Source organism: Vipera ursinii, assembly GCF_947247035.1.
Source record: "Vipera ursinii genome assembly, chromosome: 1".
Lineage (NCBI taxonomy): Eukaryota > Metazoa > Chordata > Lepidosauria > Squamata > Viperidae > Vipera > Vipera ursinii.
Window position 1 is genome coordinate 71,421,354 of NC_139512.1, and position 24,330 is coordinate 71,445,683.

Consider the following 24,330-nt stretch of genomic DNA (forward strand, 5'->3'; position numbering starts at 1 on the left):
AAGATACGTTATGATAGAGCTGCTGTTAGAAGGTAAAAAGACGCTTTTAGTTGGATTATATGCTCCTAATCAACAACAAACTGACTTTTTTAGTTTACTTCACACAAAGCTTACCCAGTTGGATTATAAATCTTTTATTTTTTATGGGGGACTGGAATGGTGTTTTGGATGTACAGATGGACAAGGCTGGAGCTTTTAAGCGCATCCCAAGTCATGATAGACTGCCTAAATCTTTTTTTGAAATGAAGGATGACTTGGAACTGCGAGATATTTGGCGTGAGAGACATTTGCAGGATAAGGATTATACTTTTTATTCTGACAGACATCAATCTTTTTCTAGGATTGATTTTATTTTGTTGACTAATGATTTTTTTTGAGGACTAAAAAGGTGAAGATTTGTGCAAGAACTATCTCTGATCATAGTCCAGTTTGGTTAGAGATTGATAAGGAGAATAGAGACAGGCGCTCGTGGCACGTAAATGAGAATTTGTTTAGAAATCAGAGAAATGTGGAAGAATGCAAACAGCGGATGAAGGATTTTTTTGAAATTAATATGAATAAGGGCACCTCTATGGATATGGTTTGGGATGCTAGCAAGGCCTACATGAGAGGGGTGTTGATATATATGAATAATAAACATAGACGTGCTGTGGAAGCTAGGAGGAAAGAACTGGAGAATGAAATAAAGGAAAAAGAAAAGGCTTTGATTTTGAATTCAGAGGATGTGAAGACTAAGGAGGCTATTAAACTGTTAAGAGGACAATTTGATAAATTAATGGCTGACCAAGTGGCAACCAATTTGCGGTTTGCCAGGCATAATACTTTTTGCAACGCTAACAAACCAGGTAGATGGTTAGCTTATAGATTGAGGAAAAAACAAAGGGCTTCTAATATAGACAAAATTGAGCATAAAGGAAGGGTTGTGTTTCAACAGGACCTTATCAAGGATGCTTTTGTGGATTTTTATTCTAAATTATATGCTAAGGAGAAGATTAATGAAAAAGACATTGATATATATTTGGAGAATGCTAGCATCCCGGTTCTTACGCAAGTACAAAAAGAGAGGATTAATCAATTGATTACAGAAGAAGAAATTTTTACAGCAATTAAGGAATTGAAGGTGGATAAAGCACCAGGTACGGATGGTTTGACTGCGGCTTACTACAAAAATCTACAATTAGAGATGATAAAACCGTTAAAGGAACTGTTCCAGACAATCCAGAGGGGGGGGAAAGGTGCCACCGTCTTGGAGAACAGCTTTTATTTCCTTGATTCCGAAGGAAGACCAAGATGTTACTCAAGTTAAAAATTATAGACCGATATCGCTTTTAAATACAGATTACAAGATATTTGCTAAGGTTTTGGCTAATAGACTGATGAGGGTTCTGCAACAGGTGATTCATGGGGACCAAACGGGGTTTATTAGTGGTAGGCAAATGAAAAATAATGTGAGGCATATAGTTGATGTGTTAGAGTTTTTGGAAAGGAACAACCAGATCCCTGCGGCACTAATTTTTCTAGATGCTGAAAAAGCTTTTGATCAATTGAATTGGCAATTTTTGTTGAAAGTTTTAGATAAAATGGATTTTGGGGAAAATTTTTTACAACCGATTAGGGCATTATACCAAAAACAAACTGCCCGAATCATAGTTAATAATAGTCTGACAGAAGCATGTAATATTGAGAAGGGCACAAGGCAAGGGTGTCCGTTATCGCCCTTGTTATTTGTGTTAACATTAGAGATATTATTGGTTAAAATACAGAATTCGGAAAAAATTAAGGGGATACAAATTAGAGATCAGGATTATAGATTGAGAGTATTCGCAGATGATCTGGTTGTTACAGTGACCCAGCCAGAGAACTCTGTTGTGGACCTGATGGAGATAATAACACAATATGGGAAGGTTTCTGGATTTAAAGTTAATATACAGAAAACCAAAATTCTGGCCAAAAATATGACAGTTTCGCAAAAGGCTCTCTTAGAAGGATTAACTGGATTTGAGATTGTTAAAAGGATTAAATATTTGGGGGTGTTTTTGTCGCCCTCTAATACAAAGTTATATAAAAATAATTATGAAAAACTATGGGGGAAAATTCAAAAAGAATTGGAGAGTTGGGAAAAATTGCAATTGTCTTTGTTGGGACGGATCGCAGCAGTGAAAATGAATGTCCTGCCTAAATTTTTATTTTTATTTCAAATGATACCGATTCTTAAGAAAGATTCTAATTTGGAGGAATGGCAGCGAGGTATCAATAAATTTTTTTGGGCAGGGAAAAAGCCACGAGTTAAACTTAAGATTATGCAGGATACTCGTGAGAGAGGTGGTCTTAAAATGCCCAATTTTAAACTATATTATGAAGCTGCTGCATTAGTAGGAATAAGTGATTGGATTAATTTGACACAAGAGAGATTATTAAATCTTGAGGGCCACGATTTGTTGTTTGGCTGGCATGCATATTTGTTGTATGACAAGAAGGTAGACAATGTGTTTAGAGTGCATATTTTAAGACAGGCATTGTTGAGAGTTTGGAAGAAGTATAGACATAAGCTAGATTGCAAGATACCACTGTGGGCAATTCCAAAACACGCAATAGAAAATATACATGCTGGTTTCAAACATGATGTGACTACGTACAAGGAGATCCTAAGCTTGGAAAGAAATGTCTGGTGTTTGAAATCATATAGCCTCTTGCGAGAAGAGGAGGTTGTTCAAAACTGGTTTCAATATACTCAGTTACGGGCCAGGTGGAAAGAAGACCAGAAAAATGGTTTTACAATGACTGATGAAAATTTGATAAAGCAAATTAGAAATCAGGGACCAGCACATATTAAACGGATATATCTTGCGTTGATAGAGATTGATTCAGAAACAGAACTTGTTAAGGATTGTATGATAAAATGGGCCCAAAACATCCAGGAAGTTATCACAATGGACACGTGGGAAAAGATTTGGGTGAGGAACGTAAAATTTACACAAGCTCAAAATCTAAGAGAGAATTTTTACAAAATGTTTTATAGATGGCATTTAGATCCTAAAAAGCTTGCAAGTATGTATCCGAATTATCAGCCTAAATGTTGGAGGTGCGGTGATGAAGACGCAACATATTTTCACATATGGTGGACTTGTAAAAAGGTTAAGGCTTTTTGGATAAAAGTCTGGTGGAACATGCAGAAGATTTTTAAACAGAGGATAAAGTTTTGTCCGCAACTTTTTTTGTTGGGAATAATTACAGATGTTACAGTTGTGGACACCAAGTTGATGTTGAATTTAATTACGACCTGGCAGAGATGGCGAAGATTTCGGCCTATTTGAAAGATCATTCGCAAGAACGCTATATTATGGAATGGAGAAAATGGATTGAGTTTATCCAGAACAAGTATAGGGTTAAGAAGTTTCATGTAGCATTTGAATAAGTCTTCTTTCTTTTTTTCTTTTTCTATTTTAGTTTCTTTATATATATTTAATATTACTAAGGTTTGTTTTATCCTATATAAGCTAGAGAGTGATGGATTTTAGAGTTTATAGTTGTTAGTATATGGTTGTTTATGATTTTTTTTATATATACCTTGTATTTAGCTCTGGGAAGTCGGGGGGGGAGGGGGGAGGGGGGAGAGGTAGGGGGGAGGGAGAAGGGAGGGGGAGGGGGGATTTTTAAAGAAAAATTGTATGTTAAAACTTTTCAATAAAAAAAAAGGAATTCTGGGAGTTGGAAGTCCACGAGTCATAAGAGATCCAAGGTTGCCTACCCCTGGACTAGACATATCCAATTCCAGCAACCGTTCTTTGTATGTTTTAGCATCCAGTCCCCTGATCGCCTTTGTTGCTCTTCTCTGTACTCTTTCTAGAGTCCCAACATCTCTTTTACATCGTGGTAATAAATCGTGGTTCTAATGATAAAAAAAAGATTTTTCCTTCCCTTTTTTCTCATAGATTCCTGTGGAACCACATCAGATCCTTGGGGGACACTAGGATTCTATGGAACACTTTTGTCTCTTTCCCTTTCCTCCCAGAGGTGCTGCTTCCAATACAGGAGCAGTTCTGCTTACCCTTCTGAGAACTACCACGATGACCAGAGTCCAAAAACTGGACTTACAAGAAAGATATTTCACTCACTTTGCCTAAAGGACTATCTTGTTTCAGCCCACATGTGGATTCATCGCCCTGTCTTTTAATTGCCCTACATGGCTATTAAAATGCATTTGCGTAATTTCATTCATTGGAATTTGTTGCCCTTGCTCTTATTTTAAGAGAAAGATGTCTCACCAGGTGGTGGTTGTGGAGGAAAATGAAGAGGGTTCTATGTCATTGCCTCCAATTCTATGTTTAAAAAAGACAAAACAAAATACCAAGTTTAAATATGATCGAGGTTTCTGATCAGTGAGTGCCCTCTAGTGATGCCAAATAATTAAGTCCAGCCTTGTAAATTTTAAAAAGAAACCCTTAGTAACTTTATGCTGTATTTTTATTTTTTTTAAAAAAAAAACACTTTTCAGAAACAGCATTTCTGGACTTATATTGGTATAAAAAAATTCCGGTTTTGCTTACTCAGAATAAACAACAATGCATCCATTCACATAGACTGATGCTTGTGAGGAGTTTAAGGGGCTGATACATCCTGAGGACTCTGAATGGCACAGTCAGTGCTGGTAGCTCTACTCAAACAATAGCCCTAATGTATACATCACCCTAAGCTATTGCCCTGAGCTGGATTGACACTTGAAGCTATAAACCATGTGAGTTGTGAACATTCTGGTGTTTTACTGCATGTGATACTATTGTCCCTTTCAATGTAGTTATCACCAATACAGTTCATGCCTGGAAAGCTGCTCATGACAGCATTTTCATCCTATTGTTTATCCGGAAAAGGCTTCTGGAATGGGTAATGCACATCGTATATCTATAATATGGCATGATATTTGTTTATTTTATTAATTAAATGTGTTTGCAGCCCATCTTGCCAACAGACAACCTTGGGTGGCTTATAATATTAAAAGTGGTGAAACCATACATACATACATACATACACACACACACAGAGACACACACACACACACACACACACACACAGAGAGAGAGAGAGAGAGAGAGAGAAGAGAGAGAGAGAGGGAGAGAGAGAGAGAGAGAGAGAGAGTTAACTGTTTTTCACCCATTAGGAATCTTTACAGCTCTGGGTGAATTTCCTGCAATCCTTCATGAAATAAATTTTAAATAGAAGTTTAAAGACTTAAAAAAATATATTTTGGAATAAAAACAACAAAGGGTGATTTGAACTTTGAAAAGTTGCAAATGAGCTAAGTGTCCAGAGGGATTTGAAATAAGATCTTGGAACTAACTGTAAGAATATTTCCTGTGGGAAAATGTTTTGTTTTTAATTCTTTTTTTAAAAGGACATTAAGAGGAATCAAAAGGAATTAAAGATTGCAGTTAAGGAAAAGAACATTTACATTTGACTTTTAAGGCAGAATGAAGTAAAACTTTTTAACATTAGACATACTGAAGGATATTTTTAAAAATGGACCCAGAAGTTAATTTTAAGAGTGTCTGCTTCTATTGATACACTAAGTTTAAAAGATGTTATAGAAGAGGAATAACATCTTTTATTTTTATCATTTTATCAGAAAAGACTGAGACTGATCTGAAAGTGGATTTAAAAGTGGCAGGCTATAAGAATAATACGGAAAAAGATGTAGCTGGACATACAGTACAACTCAAACTGGTTGATATCTTAATCATTAAAGGGAAGATACAAATAACAAACCAGGAGAGTGGCTTGGATTTACAAAATTTACAAAAGAAGATGGTTAAAGCTTTGAAGAATTTTGTAATTAAAAAAGATCAAGTTTTTAGGGCATTATTTGAAGGGAATAAAGATGAGTTTTACTACTGAAATTAATGAATGTAAATCTATTCATATAAATAATATTATTTGAATAAAAGTCCATTAATAGATTTTTGCTGATCAGGATGAAGTGACACAGCTTTAAGGATTTGTTTATCTATAAGGGATGGAATATGGGAAGAAGAGATCATTTGTTGTATTTTAAGAGAAAGTAATATTAAAACAAGGGACGTGGTGGCTCAGTGGGTTAGGACGCTGAGCTTGTCGATCAGATGGTTGGCAGTTTGGCGGGTCGAATCCCGAGTGCCGCGTAAGAGAGTGAGCGCCTGTTACTCGTCCCAGCTTCTGCCAACCTAGCAGTTCGAAAGCACGTAAAAATGCAAGTAGAAAAATAGGGACCACTACGGTGGGAAGGTAACAGCGTTCCGTGCGCCTTTAGCGTCTAGTCATGCCGGCCATGGAGACATCCTTGGACAAGCACTGGCGCTTTGGCTTTGAAATGGAGATGAGTTGGAAACGACTAGCACGCATGTGTGGGGGAACGTTTACCTTTACCTTTAATATTAAAACGGTTTATACTTGTGATGAATAGGAAGTCATTTGTGCATTTTTTTCTTTACTACATTCTTATTTTTCTTTCTATTTTTCTTCCTATATTTTTTCACTATTTTTCTTTTTTTTATTATTTTAATTTGTATTAGTTTTTAATTGTAGCTTTTAATAAAATTCATGCATAAAAGTAATGGAGTTGAAGGACAGGCGGCTTCCCATTGGCTAAAAGTCCTTAGATTTCCTTCTTCCCACAGGGATTTTCCCCCTCCTTTCTGAAGGTAAGGCATTTAGTATTTTATCAAAGGTCCTTCATTCTTCAGAAACAAATGGAAAGGTGATGTGGCTTTACTGCTCTGCCCCATCAGTGGGGTTTCCCCCCCTCCTTGTTACACCACCACCACCACCCATTCCTTTGTTAGGCAGCTGGGTGGCCTTTCTGTGCTACTCTTATTTCAATCTCCCAAGCCCCAAAGAGCAGCAAATGGGGATATTAATATGGTAATGTCAATCCACTGGGGGAAAAGGGCAAGCCTAGTGGCTGTATAGAAGTGTGCTCAGTGTATGGGATGCTACAGGCCCAGAGGATTCTTTAAAAGCTTTTTTTTATCTTAAACTCTCTGGATTAGGGACAGGCAATGTGTGGTCCTTTGATGCGGCTGCCTTTCACTTCCCAGCATCCCTCACCATTGGATCTGCTGGTAGAAGCCTCTCAACGACACTTCACCCATTTCCCATACATGTTCCAGAAAATGGGAGATAATTTTTGATCTTCTAGTTTTGCAAGGGCAACTTCCTTTTCACATGGTATTCTCTTTGATTAAAGTCAGACCCGTGAACTAAAATGGCTAGGCATCTGCCAAGGAACAAATCCCAGTAGGGCCTCAAGAGCACCCCGGATTTCAGATGCATCATCTCCCCTAGATCAACAGATTTCCTCTTCATGGAGGGTCAAGAGCCAGCTTAAATTTCTTATGTGGTGTGAAGGTCACGCTATAAATATGCATGGAGTCTGGACCCAAAATGGGCTGAATTGAGGGAGTTAAAGGGATAAAAATTGTATTTTATATCCCTTTAATTCCTCCAAACCAAAGCCATTTCTTTTGGATTTGTGCATTCTGAAGGATTCTGGGAACTCCAGCTGCCACCTAGTTTAGAGTACCAAATAAGCAAAAGTATAGCTTTACTGAGGACAACCCAATATTATAATAGCACCAGTGGGGATGAGATGACCCCACCAAGATACTGGGATTCCATAAAGGAGATGCCTGAAGGCATGTTCCCCAAATCTAAGCAGCTCCTGTAACCAGCAACAACTCATACTACTTGTCTGTAACCAGTGCTTTTTTTGTAAAAGAAAAAGGTGCCAGAACTCACACATGTCATACAGCCCACCTTGCCTACCCTACAAGGTTCCATCCAAAAAAAGTGCCGGAACTCCGTTCTGAGCATTCTATGACAAAAAAAGCCCTGTGTGTAACCCAAAACGTGCTCACAGAAGGCAGGAAAATGCAGATTTTAACTTGGACCTGCCATAGGCAGATGGTTGTATGCCTTTCCAGGCTCCTGATGGGATGTTTAAATGTTAGTGTTGCTGTACTAGCATATTTGTTTCATAGATTCTCCTATATGAATTAAATCAGTGTATGTATGTATGTATGTATGTATGTATGTATGTATCAGTGGTGGGATTCAAATATTTGAACAACCGGTTCTCTGTGTGGATGCTGGTACCAGTTCTGCTGAAGTGGTGTGAACTGGCTGAATCCCACCACTGGTATGTATGTATGTATGTATGTGTGTATGTATGTATTTTATACATAGTCTTCAGTGGAGGTTCTTTCTTCCCATGGCTTCTAGGGCTTTCTATGGTCTCTCTAGGACAGACACGTCAAACACAAGGCCCGGGGGCCAGATCCGGCCCGCGAAGTGGTTTCATGTGGCCCACGAAGCCATCCTGGAAACAGTGAGGGAACGGCCCCCACTGCCTTGGCCCTGGCCCAGAGACCCTCCTTCTGCCAGAGACCCTCAGATCTGTCCCACTCCTGCCCAGGCCCCATAGGCACCCTTGATGCGAACGATGTAGAGCTGGTCATGCCCACCCAGTAGGCCATACACACTCTAGCCACGCCCACCCAGTAGGCCACGCCCACCCTGTCCATACCCACCTGGCCCCCTGAGGGCAACCGCAATGCTGATGTGGCCCTCAATGAAGTTGAGTTTGACACCCCTGCTCTAGGATATTACCTCTCCATCCTTTTCTGAACTACTGAGCTGCATGCTGGAATATAAGCACTGATTATTTCTACAAGAGGAACACAAGCAGAATTGGAATGTACCACTTTATATCAAAGAAGGGGGGGCTCTGGTGTACTATCTGCATGTTGGCCGCAGATTGGCTAAGTCTCCCCTCCTCCATTAAGTTTATACATCACACTAAGTTTCCTTCATTTTGAATTACCACTGTTATATGAACACTCACTCACTGTAACTCTGTAGATCATAATTTATAACAGTATGTGGGAACCCCGCTCAATTCTTGCTTATTCAGTAAACCACAGTCAATCAAATAATGCAGACACAATCAGAACTTAATCTCTTGATCTGTGCTTGAAATATGAGGGAAGCACAGTGGCAAGTTTTTGACCTGCAAAAACCCCTTTAAATCCCACTCATCCGAAGGGGCCTTAGGCAACCTGTTTGTTCCCATCTGCAGTACAGAGAAATGCCATTAATTTGTCCTAAGGATTATTGAGAAGGAGAAAAAAAAGTGCCAGAGAGCAATTTTCATTTCTGTATTTTGAGGAAGGGAATGCACCAGCAAAACCAAGGATGGGTGAACCTTGGGAAGAGGTATCATTTGCCGGAGATGCGATCCATCCATCTCCGAGCTTAGCGTCTCCGTATCCACACCCTCCTTTCCCCTCCTTCCTCCCGCACCTTCTCCTCCCTGGCCCCACGGTGTCGCGGGAAGCAGGAGATCAGGGGGCTTGTTGCTGTTCGGTCCCCCCCCACCCTCCTCGCCTTTTCTCCTCCCCTGGAAGACCAACCACTCGTCTTTTCTCCTCCCCTGGAAGACCAACCACAATGTGAAGACTTTGTCAGCGGGAGGAGCTGCGAGGTAAGCCGCCAGACGGAGGTGGGTCTCCCGGGCTGAGATGGGACGGCGCTGACCTCCGCCAGCTTCCAGCCTGGGATGGGCTGGTTGGAATGCTTGGGACCGAGGAACCAAACCCCCAGCAAACGGCGACCTTCCATGGGGCTGCAGGAGAGACACTGCGCGGGGTTTGCCGGGCGCCATGCAGAAGCCGCTGCCGCCGCCGCGGTTGCCGCAGGATACCTGAACTGACCCTCCAAAATTGCAGCCTGCTCCCTGACGGCTTCCTCCAACTCTAGCCCCCCCCCCCCCGCCCCGGGAGGACGAAGGCAATAAACCCCCGCGACAGAAAGAGGTGAGTGAACTACACGCCGGGGAGAACTCCTGTTTGAAGCAGGTTTCCCGGGACCGCAGGGGTGGGTAAGCGAGGGAAACCTCGGGGAAGCTCTCTTTTCAGTACCGAAGGCTGTCAAACGATGCGACCCCGGCTTCCCTTCATCAGATCGGGGCGTTTCTGGGGGCCCACGGATTTCCCGCATCGCCGATTGGCCAGGGAGAGAGGCTGCGGCTCCCAGATCGGGGGAGCTGTAGCGAGTGGCTCTGGGCGGACCCAGAATTAGGGGGAAAGGTAGCACGTCGGAATCGGGAAGGTGTTCGGGGTCCCTGATGCCGTTTCCGCCCAGCCGCCCCGCTAGAACTTAAATCTTCAATCTGCAAAACAACAATTATTAGGGGAGGGGGAGGGAAAGAGAGAGAGAGAGAGAGAAAGAGAGAAGAAAGGTGGGGTTCTTTCCCCGCCCCCAACTCGGGTGCATATGATGGGGAGGCGGGCTTAGCACTTCCGACGCAGCCAATCACGACGCCCAGGACAGTGAATGGCAAAGGAGGGGAGGGGAGGGGAGGGGGGGCCCCTGAAATTTGCAACCTGCTCAGCCCCTTAGGATTTATTAAGAGCTTCTCCCACTTTTCGCCCCCGCTGCAGCAACCCTCCCGGCAGAGGCTGGTTTCCTTTGCGGCGACGCTTCTCTCGCCTTCGGCGGGCATGGAGAGGCAGAGCACAACGGGGATTGGTTTCGTTTATTTATTTTGCAGAAAACCCCCGCTTGATTTCTTTCGCCTGTCCTTTGTGACTGTCTTACTTTTCTTGCAGATTCTGGAGGGAGCCAGACAATGGTGGATCCGGTAGCGGATCCTGGCAAGGATCCTGGGAGTGCCGCGGGGGGGGAAGAGGCTGCGGCAGCCGCTACCTCCGCGGCGGCCGAGGCTGCAGTTCAGCCCCCCGCACCCCCTCCGGCAGCGGCGCCTCCTCCTCCTCCTCCTCCAGTCGGAGACCCGGAGAAAACTCGCGAAGAGTCGCCGATGTTGCACCTGGATCTGTACAACTTCGACTGCCCGGAAGCCCAAGGCAGCCGCTACGTGCTCACCAGTCCCCGCTCCCTTGAAGCCTGCGCTCGATGTGCCGTCAAGCCGGTGGAGCTGCTGGCCCGGCCGCTCAACGAGCTGATCAAGGAGGCTCCCGGCAGGTCTATGCGCGTCGCCTCCGGCCTCTATGAGGCCTACGAGATGGATCGGCAGAGGAAGCTGCAGCAGTGCCGGCAGGAAAGGGAGAGGATAATCCGAGAGGAGAAGCGGAGGCTTTTCACGCCTGCACTGACCGGAAGCCTGCCTTCCTCCCCGGCTTCCAGGACGGCCTTCAAAAGCACTCTGCCCGATGGGAGTTGCCCTCCGGCCGGCAAGCCCAAAGCGGCTGGAGGGCCTCCGCTTCCTCCCCTGAGCGGCCCCAAGACCAAGAAGAGCCACTCCCTGGATTCCCTGCACAAGAGGAGAGAGGGCTTCTCCACCAAGACCTCCTCTGACTCTGGGGCCTCTTCTTCTTACAGCGGAGACAGTGGCAGGGACAAATGGCCCCAGGGCCTGCCTAGGACTAAGAACGTGGCCACCATGACTTCCCTGGTGGGTCGCAGCTTCAGCTTGAGTGACCTGAGCCACTCCCAAGAAACCACCCAGAAACTGGAGAGGATTGTCAGGGAAGTGAAGCAGAAGAAGGGCCTCAAGGAGGTGTCTGAGAGGGACCGAAAAATTGCCGCCCTGATGATAGCGAAGCGCCAAGAGGAGAGCCTGTGGAAGGAGCAGCAGTACAGCGCCCACCTCCAGTGGGATGTGCAGAGGAAGGTGGCAGAGCGGAGGAAGGAGCAGGAGGAGCAGGAAAAGCAGCGGGCTTTGCTGCAGGGCCACCGGATGTGGGAATCCCGGCTGGAGAAGCGACGTGGCCGGCTGACCCATACTTGGGAAGAGGCTGCCCAGGTGAAGCAAAGACAGACCTTGATGGGCGACGAGAAGAGGCGGGAACATGTGGAGAAGCAGGAGTGCGCGAAGAAGGAGAGGCTGGAGAAGGCTGCTCTGGAGGACAAGAAGAGGAAACGCCACCGAGAGCACAACCTGAAAGCTCAGGAAGAAAGCAAGAAAGAAGCCCAGGTGCGAGAGGTGCAGCTGCTGCAAGAAAAGCTTACCTTGGCAGCCCAGAAGAAGCTTATAAAGGAACAGCTGATTCAGAAGAAGAAGCTGCTCAATCAAGCTGACAGGCAGAAACACGAGGCCATTCTCAAGGGACTGGCTAAGCAGGAGACCCAAGAGAGGGCAGTGCTGAGGGCTGCCGTGGAAGGGAACCTGAGCAAAGCTCAAGAGAACTACGAGCATCTCATTGAGAAAAGGAACCAGGAACTGAGAGAGAGAGCCAAACGGGAAGACCTGCAGAGCCAGAGGGCCAAGCTGTCAGCAGAGCGCCAAGACCGGGAACAGAAGGAGCACTTAAGAGCCTTAGCTCAAGCTTCAGAGAGGAAGCTCCAACACGCTACTCAGGTGGCTGAGGAAGTTGTCCAGCAGAAAGCTCGAAAGGTGGGGCAGAACCGGCTGGAGAAGGAGAAGGTGCAGAAAGTAAACAAGAGGAAAGTCGAGGAGTGTGAAGATATCCGCAGGAGGGAGATCCTGTTGTCTATTGAGAAAAAGCTGGAGCGAAGTGAACAGATTTGTAAGGAGAAAAAAAATGTCTTGGAAAATGCAAGGTCTGTGGCTCGGGCCTCATTCCACGTGAGGGAAAAAGTCCGGGAAGAGATGAACATCCGTACCTTTGACAAGATGGCCTTTGAGGCACAACTACAGGCCAGCCTCGTTAAAAAATGAATTGTCTTTTTTTTATTTGGGATTCAGTGGGGATTTCTGTTTTGCTGCCTATTGTCAGAATTGGGAGATATTTTTTTTTAAACTTTATTATTTTATGGAGCACAGAAATTTGGGCATATGCTTCATAGACCTTTTTCAAATGCTCTTGTTATACTTATTCAAAAAAAGTTGCAACTATCTATACAAAGAAAATATGCATCCCTTCCTCTGTTGACTAAAATACTGTTTCCATGGAATAAAATCAAGATATGTATGTTTTATATAAGAATTCTTTCCCCTCCTCAAGGGCCATTTCAGTTCCTTCAAATTCTAATGAAGTATTATCATATTGATATATCTGAGTCTTAATTTGAATGTCACTCTGCAGTGGAACTTTTGGTCTCTTATATGTGTGCATATTTGAAAAGAGTTTATCTGGTGCACTTTATTTATCCTTGCTGTTGGAAACTCTAGGCCTTGTAACTTTTAAATAACAAAACTGAAAACAAAACTGAAATTCTGATTCAGGACATGAAAGCATGTGGAAAAAACCTGTTCCAATAAAATTGCAAATGTGTAGAAAGTGTCATTTATACAGTCCCTTTCATTAACTATTATTTATGTATTAATCCATTTAATATGGCTGTCCATCTCTCCAAAGAAACTCTAGGTAACAAAGGGGGAAAAAACCCAAGGTTTTCTATTAAAACCAAATGATAACAAAATAAGCAAAGGTCCAATTAAATTTCCATAATTACCAATCACATGGACTAATGCCCAAGCTCCATAATTAACATCCTGGCTTCAATAGCTGGGGGAAGACCTAGGTCTTCAAGATCTACTTTTCACAAAATTTACAATGGAAAGAGTAAGCCTTATATATATTATTATCAGCAGTGATGTATGCCAATAATTATCCCAAACTTATTGGGTCAGCTTGAAAACATTATCTTGTTGCATACAAATGTGCTCCAAGTATAGTGTACTTGGATAATAAAAGAACACTCATTTTTTGATAGAAAATAAGTATAACACTGCAGGGAAAGGTCTATGAAAATCCTATAGATTAATAATATACATTCATCAGCTCAACACTGTATAATTAATGCACCTGTACGACAAGGATGTCTCAGTTGATGCTAATAACAAAATATAGTAACATGTCTTGGAATTGGTATGTTTTGTAGCATTCCTGCTCAACAGGCAAGCACAATTTATTAATTGTGGAATATTCTTAATGATGTCTAACCCCATGAAAACTCTTCTATGCAGAAATAAATCACAATTATTCTCTGCTTAGCTGTTAAAATCAGAACATCTCACTATGCAAGTGGTATCTTGTAAGTCTGTGGTTCAGAAGTTGTCTGTGGAGATTCTCAGTCATCCAGGACGTAGTTATCCCAAAGATGCCTTTTTTTTTTTGCAAGGCAACTGGACTTTCTTGTTTTTCTTTGAAGATGTCTCACTTCTCATCCAAAAAGCTTCTTCAGCTCTGACTGGATGGTGGGGAATGGGTTCAGAAGATGTTTGCTTTAAAAGCTCCAGGGCAGGCCCCATTTCTAAATAAGGCAATGATTTAGGCATCAGATGCTGGAAGCGAGATGAGAATGAACCAGCACTGAAGTATTGGACAGGGCTGGTTGGGTTATCTGGAAACAAAATGCTGCTTTCCTGCTGCCAGCATGAAAGTAATCTCCAGCTGCCAGTTCCATTGGCATCTGTATATGGATATGGGAGAATAAAACGATCTTGTCCTGGATTTAAAGATAAGCATCATAGTATGGTATTAAAAATGACTATTATGAAACGGATAATATTGCAAGCAAAATTCCTTTAAAAGTTGACAGATGTATCAAAAACCTCTACACTTCCGCCCTTCTAAGCAAACGTAATTTTCTGGATCATGAGGCTATACCGTGAAACTTTATATGCCAGATACACCTTTTGTAAAAAAAAAAGGAGGCTTCTTGAATGGTATCTTTGAAATAATTTTACTGTGTTGCTTAAAGGGTATGATAGTCATGAAATGGCATTTGATAGTATTCACACAAAATTTGGGGGTTTCAGAATGTGTAAATTTGCAATTTTGCTGAGTGCATTCAAAATATTAATGACGGCAAAAGGCAGATTTAGCTGGAGTAGCTTATATCCTATGACAATATCTTGAAGACCATCAAACAACATTTGCTTATTCCAGGTAATTGGGAAGGACTCGTTAGATGGTTCAAAATTCCAAATCCAGTCTAAATATCTGGCTGATTGGTCAATGAGCCATAATGGATAAGGTTTGTTGGTTTTAAATTCCTAAACCTGGACCCAAAGTGAATATTACCTGCTGGAAACTGTATTCTGATGCAGGAACAAATTATTAAGCAATCAAAAATGAATCATGTAAACCAGGGTCCCCAACTCCCAGTCCAAGGACAGGTACCGGGGCCTGGCATGTCAGCAACTGGGCCGCACAAACAAGCAAAGCCCCATTTGTGGGATGCAGGCAGCACACAAAACCATGCAATCTCCAGTCCGTTGAAAAATCTTTCTCCATGGAACCGGTCCCTGGTGCCCAAAAGGTTGGGGAACTCTGATATCAACTACATTGACTAACATAACTTTAATTCAATTTGATTTAATTCAATTTAAATGTTAAGTCAAATTTACATTTAATTGAAGAGTGGTCGTTAAGTATGCCATTAAAGACCAAGATAAGCTTTATACTTTCAAAGCTGTGAAAGTTGGACCATAAGAAAGGCTGAGTGCCAAAGAATTGAGGCCTTTGAACTATGGTGCCGGAGAAGACTCCTGCGAGTCCCTTGGACTGCAAGATGATCAAACTGATCAGTCCTAGAGGAGATCAACCCTGACTGCTCTTTAGAAGGCCAGATCCTGAAGTTGAAACTCAAGTACTTTGGCCACCTAATGAGAAGGAAGGACTCACTGGAGAAGAGCCTAATGCTGGGAAAGATTGAGGGCAAGAGAAGAAGGGGATGACAGAGAATGAGGTGGCTGGATGGAGTCACTGAAGCAGTAGGCGTGAGCTTAAATGGACTCCAGAAGATGGTAGAGGACAGGAAGGCCTGGAGGAACATTGTCCATGGGGTCGAGATGGGTCGGACACGACTTTGCAGCTAACAACAACAAGCCTTATACTGCAAAAGGAAGTGTTTCTTAGAACATGAACATTCTAGCTGGTCAGAATATTGCAAGTTCATGGGGATGCATTCTTATGGTATATATGTATAGTATAAATAAAATCTGCTGGGGCATTTGAAGTCAGACAATTGTAGAGGTTTCTATTTCAACCTCCTCTTCCCCAGATACTTTGACCTCATTTTCCAAAATACCTAGTCAGTGTGAGAAACACACTATAGTTGAGAATTATGAGAGATGAAGTCTAACATACCCAGAGGGCACCAGGATACAAAAATGCATTATTTTATAGAAGAAATTCTGTTACAGGTAGGCAAAATTTCATTCACAACTCTGCATCCATGGAAAGAATTTGTGGGCTTCCCTTATGTGCTGTTTCATCTACCTACAACTAAAACTCATATGTGTGTTTGATATTTTACTTTTGGGACCTCCACCCCCCCCCCCAAGAGAGCCTTGGTGGAGCAATGGGCTAATGCCTCCCTAAGTAACACCAGCTGCCTGCAATTAGTGCAGGTTCGCATCCCACCAGGCTCAAGGTTGACTCAGCCTTCCAATCCTTCCAAGGTAGGTAAAATGAGGACCCAGATTGTTGGGGGCAATTAAGCTGACTTTGTAATAATGCCGCTTGGGGTGTGTGTGAAAGCCCTAATAAGCAGGCATATACATAGAATGAAGGCTACTGCTAAGCTTGTAAGCCGCCCTGAGTCTTCGGAGAAGGGCGGGATATAAATGGAATTAAAATAAAATAAATAAAAATAAATGTGGTTGCCCTTGAACCTGCAGTCTTTAGAAAGGCAGTCAAGACCTGGCTCTTTTCCCAGGTTGTGGGGTCTGGAGGAGTGAAGTCCCAGATGGTTGAGCAGCAGTATATTTTAATCTGGTCACCATGTTACAGTTTACTCTATTAGTTGTCTTTTATGGTGATTTCACATTGAAACTAAATGGATTTTATCTTTTTGTTTTGTTTTTTATTGGTTTCCTTTACTACTTTGAGTTTAGGACCATTTAGTGCCTATTTTAGTGTTATGTACCATGTTTTATCAAGTGTTCCCCCCTCCCTCCGAATGGCATTGATGCTGGCAGCATGTAAAATGATTACTAAATTAATCATCCTAGCTGATGTAACCTCCCCCACAGAGACTTATAAACGGAGCATCCAGATTATTTCTATTCTCTTGTTTTGCCATCTGCTTTGTGAAGCTCTGCAGGACAGTGAAAGTGTAAAGATATACAATATTGAGGCTTTTCAAGACCTTCTTTATTCCTTGTTAATTTTCCTCTTTTCCTACCTACCATCCAAAGTCATTTTGTTTGAGATGAATAGCCACATTAAACAAAAATCCATATTTTAGGAATATTGTTTAACATCACATTTACATCTTTAACTATTACTGTTCTTTCCAAAATTATATTAACTTACGTGAATATAATATGAAACCCAAACCAATCTAATAAGAACCACTTAAAGAGCTCCCAAATTTCTTACAAGGCCAGGACAAAATATCTGATATTCAATTTTTTTTGACACACACACACATTACACACACACAAGCACACACTAGTTTTTATCCTGCAGTATGAAAAGCAATAATATGCTACACAAGACCATTACGTGATATATCCATCCTTTGGCTTCTCTTCTGAAACTAACAATGATTAGTTCTAATAAATAATGATGTACAACACCCAGAGTCACTTGTTGTGATGGGCAGTTATCAAATAAATAAAAAAGAAATAAATATAAGTAATTATCTGAAAGGCTATATTTATTTATTTTTTAAAAAGATACCTATAACTGTCTGGTCGGTCCTGATGGGTTTGTTCTCCTATGTTGTGCCATACATTTATGAACAAAACAACCACAACAAAACAACTACTTCATAAACACATAGCACAACATAGGAGAGCAAACGCATCAGGAAAAGGTTCAGCAGACCATCAGCATTTGAAAGACAAAGGCCACTCTTTTGAAGACAGCAAAGTCCACATTCTGGACAGAGAGGACCACTGGTTTGAAAGAGGGGTCAAAGAGGCCATCTATGTCAAAATTGAACAGCCCTCTCTCAACAGAGTGGGGCGGATACAACATCATCTACAGTATCTCCAGTCTATAACACAGTCTTTTCAGCAGTTCCAAGAAGGCTCCACACCCATTTGCACTACTCTGGTGACCCTGACGACACAGATAAGCCTCCAAGTGGCCTCAACGATTTGCTAAAAGAATGCAAATGACCAGCTGTCTGCAAGGAGTATAAATCCTGCCATTCACCACAATCCAGTCAGAGCTGAAGAAGCTTCTTGGATAAGAAGCGAAATGTCTTCCAAGAAAAACAAGCAAGTTCAGTTGTCTTTTGAAAAAGCATCTTTGGGACATCTATGAATGATGTTGTTTTATTTGTTTAATTTTGAATTTTGTGTATCTTTATAGAGCATTTTCATATACTTTGTGCATACATTCATTACCACAGCAGCAGCAAATATCCTTTGTGATTGATACCTCTGCAATTGCAGAGAAAGGAAATATAACAAACTCAATATAGTACAGTAACTCTTCAAGCATTCATTGTCCTGTGTAGCTGCACAAAGCAGGTGGTGAAATGAGTATGAAAATAATCTGGATGCTCCATTTAGAAGTCTCTTGGGGGGAGGCAACAAACATCAATTAGAATGTTTAATTCATTTATTATTTTATATTCTGTCAGCATTAAAGCCATGTTGGAGGAAGAGTTTATACAAAATTGATACTTAATATGAAAGTACGGCTTGGTGCTATAAGGTCCTTCAGATGTTGATGATCTCTAATTCCCAGGATCCCTCATTATAAGAAGCTTCCAAAGGACCACGAGTCCTTTCCACCTCCTGCATCTTGCTGGTACTTGCAGCAACAGTTAATGTTATGTAATTTTTGTTTAGATCAGAAGATCAATTTAATAAAAGTAAGTAAAAATTGTGTCTCATTATGCTTGCTAGAGTATGAATGCATTGAACTGCAATAGGCATTCTATCATGCTTTCTTTGGTGCAATAAGGACGTTATTGAGCGCGCGCGCGCACACACACACACACAATCTCTTTTTGATAAACAGGACATGCTGATTCAAAGAAGACACTGGAAGTTTCATTTCCCATCTAGGAAGCTTCTGTGGCTGCCACATGTTATTAGAAAGATAAAGCACAGGTAAATTCTAAACAAGAAAGGCAAAAAGATGTGAAATAAAATGCGAATATTATCTTTAGCTGGATGAAATATAGGTTATAATGTGCTTCCAAGGGAAGAGAGTATACGTAGTTCAGATCTGGACTGAAGAGTCCTTGGTAGTCTCTGAGTTTGGTTGTTTGCTTGCAGATGTTTCATCATCCAACCAGGTAATGTTAGGAGTTCAAGTGAATATGGTATTCACTGCTATTCTTAAGGATGCACAGTGTTTCATGGGCCAACTGGTTTTCCCATATCCTCAAAATTAAAACAACCTGTTTAGATTTTAAATAAGGCAGACTGTCACCAAAAGATATAATGACAAAACCAGTAAGATTTTGAGAGTATCAGGTAAGTGTTTTTGGGTGGGTAGGAAACTAAGAGATATGACTAAAGATACATAAAACATTACTTCATTTGCAGCTTAGTTATACTGTAAAGCAAATCTTCTCTGACAGATAATACAGATCCAACATAAGAGAATATCTGGGTTGAACTGTGATATCCTTGGTGTTCTCTCAAACCTGGTAGTTTGCTTCCAGATATTTCCTCATCCAGCTATGTAACATTATCAGTGCAAATAAGCATCATGATGATTTCACCTAGTCAGGTAATGTAACGTTTGCAAACCAACAACCAAGCTTAGGGAACACCAACTACTCTACAGATTTTAGAATCTTGCACCATCGCACATTGAGAGGCTAAAGTTCTGATAGGGAGCTTAGTGGGCTAATTATTTATGCCCTTTGTTCCTGTTGGAAGAAAAGTCTTCATCATAGTTTCATCCAAGCCAGGGATAAACAACATGGTGACTGCTTTGGGAAGAGGGTTACAGTTTATTGCAGAGGAAAGCCAGACAGGAAGATGGATCCAGAAAAAAGGACTGAGCACATGTGGGTAGTGGGTTTTTATACCCCCTGGACTCTATTGTTTGGAGTTATTTCTAGTTCCTGTTTGGAGCTATTTCCTGTGTGTCCTGAATCTAGGTGTGCCTTTCTAGGAATCTTGCTGGTTGTATGTCCCAGCCCCTGCCTCCCTGGGGCTGGAGTATGTAGAAGATGTTAAGTCTTGTCTACCTAACCTCCTGGCTCCAACCTTCTTGATGGCTCACATTTGCATGTCTATAGAACTGGTTTTCTGCTTAGGGGGAAGGAGACCTGAGACTATTAAGAAAACTGAGCATGCTTTCCTGGTTCTTCAATTTCTTTTTAGGAAATACATTTTTCTGCCCTTTTTAATATTTCCTTCTCTGGGGAGCTGACTTCCCTCATTCCCATAAATCAGGGTTTGTACCAGTCTTACTTCTTACAAACCCCTGCTTATAACCAGTAGCACGAGTGTGTGATATGTCCTCAAATGGCAATAGGAAAAGAAATACATCTTGCTCAAACAGAAGTAAACATGCTGCCCTCACACTTAAGGTCCATTCTGGAGAAGTTGGGTAGGGAAAGGGATGAACCAAGAGCAAATGCTGCTCTTTTGTCCTGCTTGAATTTATTGTCCCTTGGGGTCCCACAAAGGCTTCTGAGAGCAGCTGTTCTGCACTTCTTTCAAATAGTCTGGCATGGTAATAAAGAAGAACAGATGGTGCCGCTGCCTGGGCCCGGAGCATCAGTGAGAATAGCCTTCCCCCCATCTAGAGATCTCTAGATGCACGGGCTTGTAAATGCCATCAGGCTAGGCTGGGAGTTGTGATCTATAATATGATTGGATGAGGCTTAGTTGTCCATGTGAACGTAAACATTATGTTGTACAGACCATGGTTAATCTTGTGCCTTAGCATTGTGAGTGACCGAGAACACTGTGGCTAGTTTAAATAGAGTGGTTAAAACAAACAAAAGTTTGGAAACAATATGTGGATGCAGAACATGTACTGTGCAACATATTGCCCTGTGCTGTTCTTCTATTCCTCTCCTTTGGAAAAAGCCACTCTGTACCCTACAAATAAATAGCTATTTTTTATCCAGAAGTAAATTACATTGCTATTTGGTTTCAGCAGGATATACTTCCAGTCATGCACTTATTTATGTAATAAATCAAATGCATAGGCCTCCCAACTCAGTGATTCTGGGTAGTACACAAGATAAAAACAGACATGCAACACAAAGAGAAAAAAAATGATAAACCAGAGATTAAAATATCAACACATGAAGCTTTCCTGCTTAGCTTTTCAAAAGCTTGATGCCTTTATGGTAAGGCTGTTGGCATTGTTGCTATAGTAACCTAAGATTTATCCCTTTGATCCAAATGTATTCATCCAATTCTTTTTAGCTCTGCCCATCCCAATTGTCTTGCACTGCGTTGTTAATCAAATTCCCTCTAGCACAAAAACCCTCACTGGTTGTTCAATTTTTGATCTTTTACTGCTATTTAATGTTTCCTTACAGAAAAACAGGTAACCTTTTCCTTATAATTTAGATGTGAAAATATGACATATACAAAAGCTGTTGGTTTGTAAAGACCAGAATATTTTAAAAAAATCATTAACAAAACCTCAGGCAGTTCATGGAAATCTTCCTTGGAATAATAAGGATCTTGCCCTTAGCTTAACTGGGGAGCTTTGTCTTTGAAATTTATTCTCTAGTACTGCTGTGCCATCTAACACAGCTAATTTTTCTATTTTCACTTATTGATATAAAATGTTGAAATATCACTTCCCTGTAAGCTGTCCTTAAACAATGGGAAACCAGAACATGATTTACTTTTTTATAAAAAGACAAAAAATATCCAAACTAAAAGAAAAAAGAAGTAATATTCTTTATGTCTGCAGGTGTACAGCTGCAACATTTTAATTTAAATTATATATTTTTCCATTAGACTTCATAACTAACCTATCAATACGATAGCTATGCATGTTTATGTTACAAACATTGTGTCAACGCTACTAATGAAGATGCAGCCATTTTCTCTTTAACCTGTATCTTACTTTTAGAATTAAAATTAGATTATGCTGGGGGGACAGGGCGGGGAAGAATGTGTATGGGGATTAGTTAGACATAACAACATCGCAGTAGAGTATTCTTCAAGGTTGTTTGAAATAAGAGATGATAAGGAATGGCGGGTTAGGCAACTGGAGGGAAGGTTTGCATTTTAAAATAATTGGAGAATGTGATCTTTGACTGTCAATAGGAGGAGGGAATTGTGCTTTGATACTACGTGTTCAGGGGAGGGGAATTCAGATTTTGGTTTCTACCATGTATGTGCCAATGCCATGTTATTTGAATAAAGAATCTTTAATGTAAACAATGCCTCAAAGTTCTTTGAAGAGTAACATCTGCTGGAACCATGACAAACTGATGCAGAAAAAGAGAAGGTTAATAAGTTTCATTGTCAAGTCCAAACTGATGATGGACTGAGTATGCAAGCAAGATATGTTGCTTGTGATTGTAGACTGGAAAGCCAAAGTTGAAAATTGTAAGGAGAAATTATAGTTGGACTATATGGCCTAGGAAATAGAAATGCAACAGAAGAATTACTTATAAGTTTACCACTCCAATTTTTATTTCATTGTTATCACTATCTTAACCAAAATGATGTATACATGAACATCATCAGATTGAATACACAGAAATCAATTTGATGTAAAAAGGAGAATAAGTTTTGGACTGTTGCTTTAAGATTAAATTGCAAATTGATAATGTAGAAATAATTGTTTTGAAGGAAATCGCCATTAGAATCCCAAGGAAAAGAAAAGTATATGCTTTCCTGACATATATATTTTTTTTTAAAAAGAAAAGGATTCCATTTTGTTGGGATAAATTGGAAGAGATGCTCTTCACATACCAAGAAAGAAGATCTAGACTGAATTCCATAGAAAAAGTGAAGGAGCAGCTGCACAAGATTTGGATCCATCAACCTCTTAAAATAAAAAGAAAAATGGAATATAAATACTTAACATAGAATATTAATAGAGCCAGCACCAAATTAAATCATTAGGCCAACAACTATCTATGTTGACTGATCAGGAAGTGGAAATAGAATTGAATAAAACAAAGGCATTTTGAATTTGCCAATAAACCAGAAAGATGGTTGACATATACCAGTGATGGTGAACCTTTTAGAGACCGAGTGCCCAAACTGCAACCCAAAACCCACTTATTTATTGCAAAGTGCCAGGGGCACATCAGCATTATGGTGCCCTGGGGGGGGGCAGGGAGGCATCTCTGAGTGCCACCTCTGGCATGGAAAAACCAGGGGTGCAAAAATGGGCCACCATGCTGCAAGGCGCTGATACAAGGCACTGTACCACGTAAGAACAGGGCAGGGCTAGTGAGTATCATGCAGGCACTAGCCCCACCACATTTGCAGCTCGTGCATGCTCGCGGCCCCATGCATGCACGCACACACACATGTACAATGCTTCCCCCTCCCTTTTCTTCCAGTCCACCAATCGACAATGGTTGGTAACCTCTGCTCTACCATCTCTACTCAAGCTTGTTAGTTGGCCGCTTTGCCTCCTTTGTGCTGGGCGGGGCTCTGGGCGACGGTGGTGACATGATGGACCTGCTGCTGGTGGTGGCGGCACGCATGCCAACAGAGAGGGCTCAGAGTGCCGCCTCTGGCATGTGTGCCATAGATTTGCCACCACTGGCATATACAGTAAGAAAAGAAAGAGAAAAGATGATATTGGTAAAATCCAGGAGGGCAAGAAAATGTTGATACATGTTGTTGTTGTTAGCTGCGAAGTTGTATCCGACCCATCGCGACCACATGGACAACGTTCCTCCAGGCCTTCTTGTCCTCTACCATCTTCTGGAGTCCATTTAAGCTCTCGCCTAATGCTTCAGTGACTCCATCCAGCCACCTCATTCACTGTCGTCCCCTTCTTCTATTGCCCTCAATCTTTCCCAGCATTAGGCTCTTCTCCAGTGAGTCCTTCCTTCTCATTAGGTGGCCAAAGTATTTGAGTTTCAACTTCAGGATCTGGCCTTCTAAAGAGCAGTCAGGGTTGATCTCCTCTAGGACTGACCGGTTTGATCACCTTGCTGTCCAAGGGACTCGCAGGAGTCTTCTCCAGCACCATAGTTCAAAGGCCTCAATTCTTTGGCACTCAGCCTTTCTTATGGTCCACCTTTCACTGCCATACATCGCAAATGGGAAGACCATAGCCTTGACTATATGCACTTTTGTTGACAGGGTGATATCTCTGCTTTTTAGTGTGCTGTCTAGATTTGCCATGGCTTTCCTCCCCAAGAGCAAGCGTCTTTTAATTTCTTATGGTCCAACTTTCACTGCCATACATTGCAACTGGGAAGACCATAGCCTTGACTATACGCACTTTTGTTGACAGGGTGATGTCTCTGCTTTTTAGTGTGCTGTCTTGATTTGCCATGGCTTTC

At 41.6% G+C, this 24,330-nt stretch overlaps 2 protein-coding genes across 3 annotated transcripts in view; one reads left to right on the forward strand and one right to left on the reverse strand.

Annotated features, from left to right (window-relative positions):
- PLEKHD1 (pleckstrin homology and coiled-coil domain containing D1) overlaps nucleotides 1–24,330 on the reverse strand; it is a 346,726-nt gene that overhangs the window by 273,735 nt on the left and 48,661 nt on the right. The window contains exon 14 of one of the 2 annotated variants that reach the window (XR_014490706.1): nucleotides 13,852–14,400. The exons of the other annotated variant lie outside the window; for it this stretch is intronic. The gene's annotated coding sequence lies outside the window, so the exon portion shown is untranslated. Of the gene's footprint in view, nucleotides 1–13,851; nucleotides 14,401–24,330 lie in introns of those variants that run through there. 2 annotated transcript variants of the gene reach the window in all.
- On the forward strand, nucleotides 10,584–13,514 carry CCDC177 (coiled-coil domain containing 177). The gene has a single exon (XM_083368676.1). It carries the CDS (start codon nucleotides 10,658–10,660, stop codon nucleotides 12,665–12,667), a length of 2,010 nt encoding a protein of 669 aa, XP_083224802.1. The 5' UTR covers nucleotides 10,584–10,657; the 3' UTR covers nucleotides 12,668–13,514.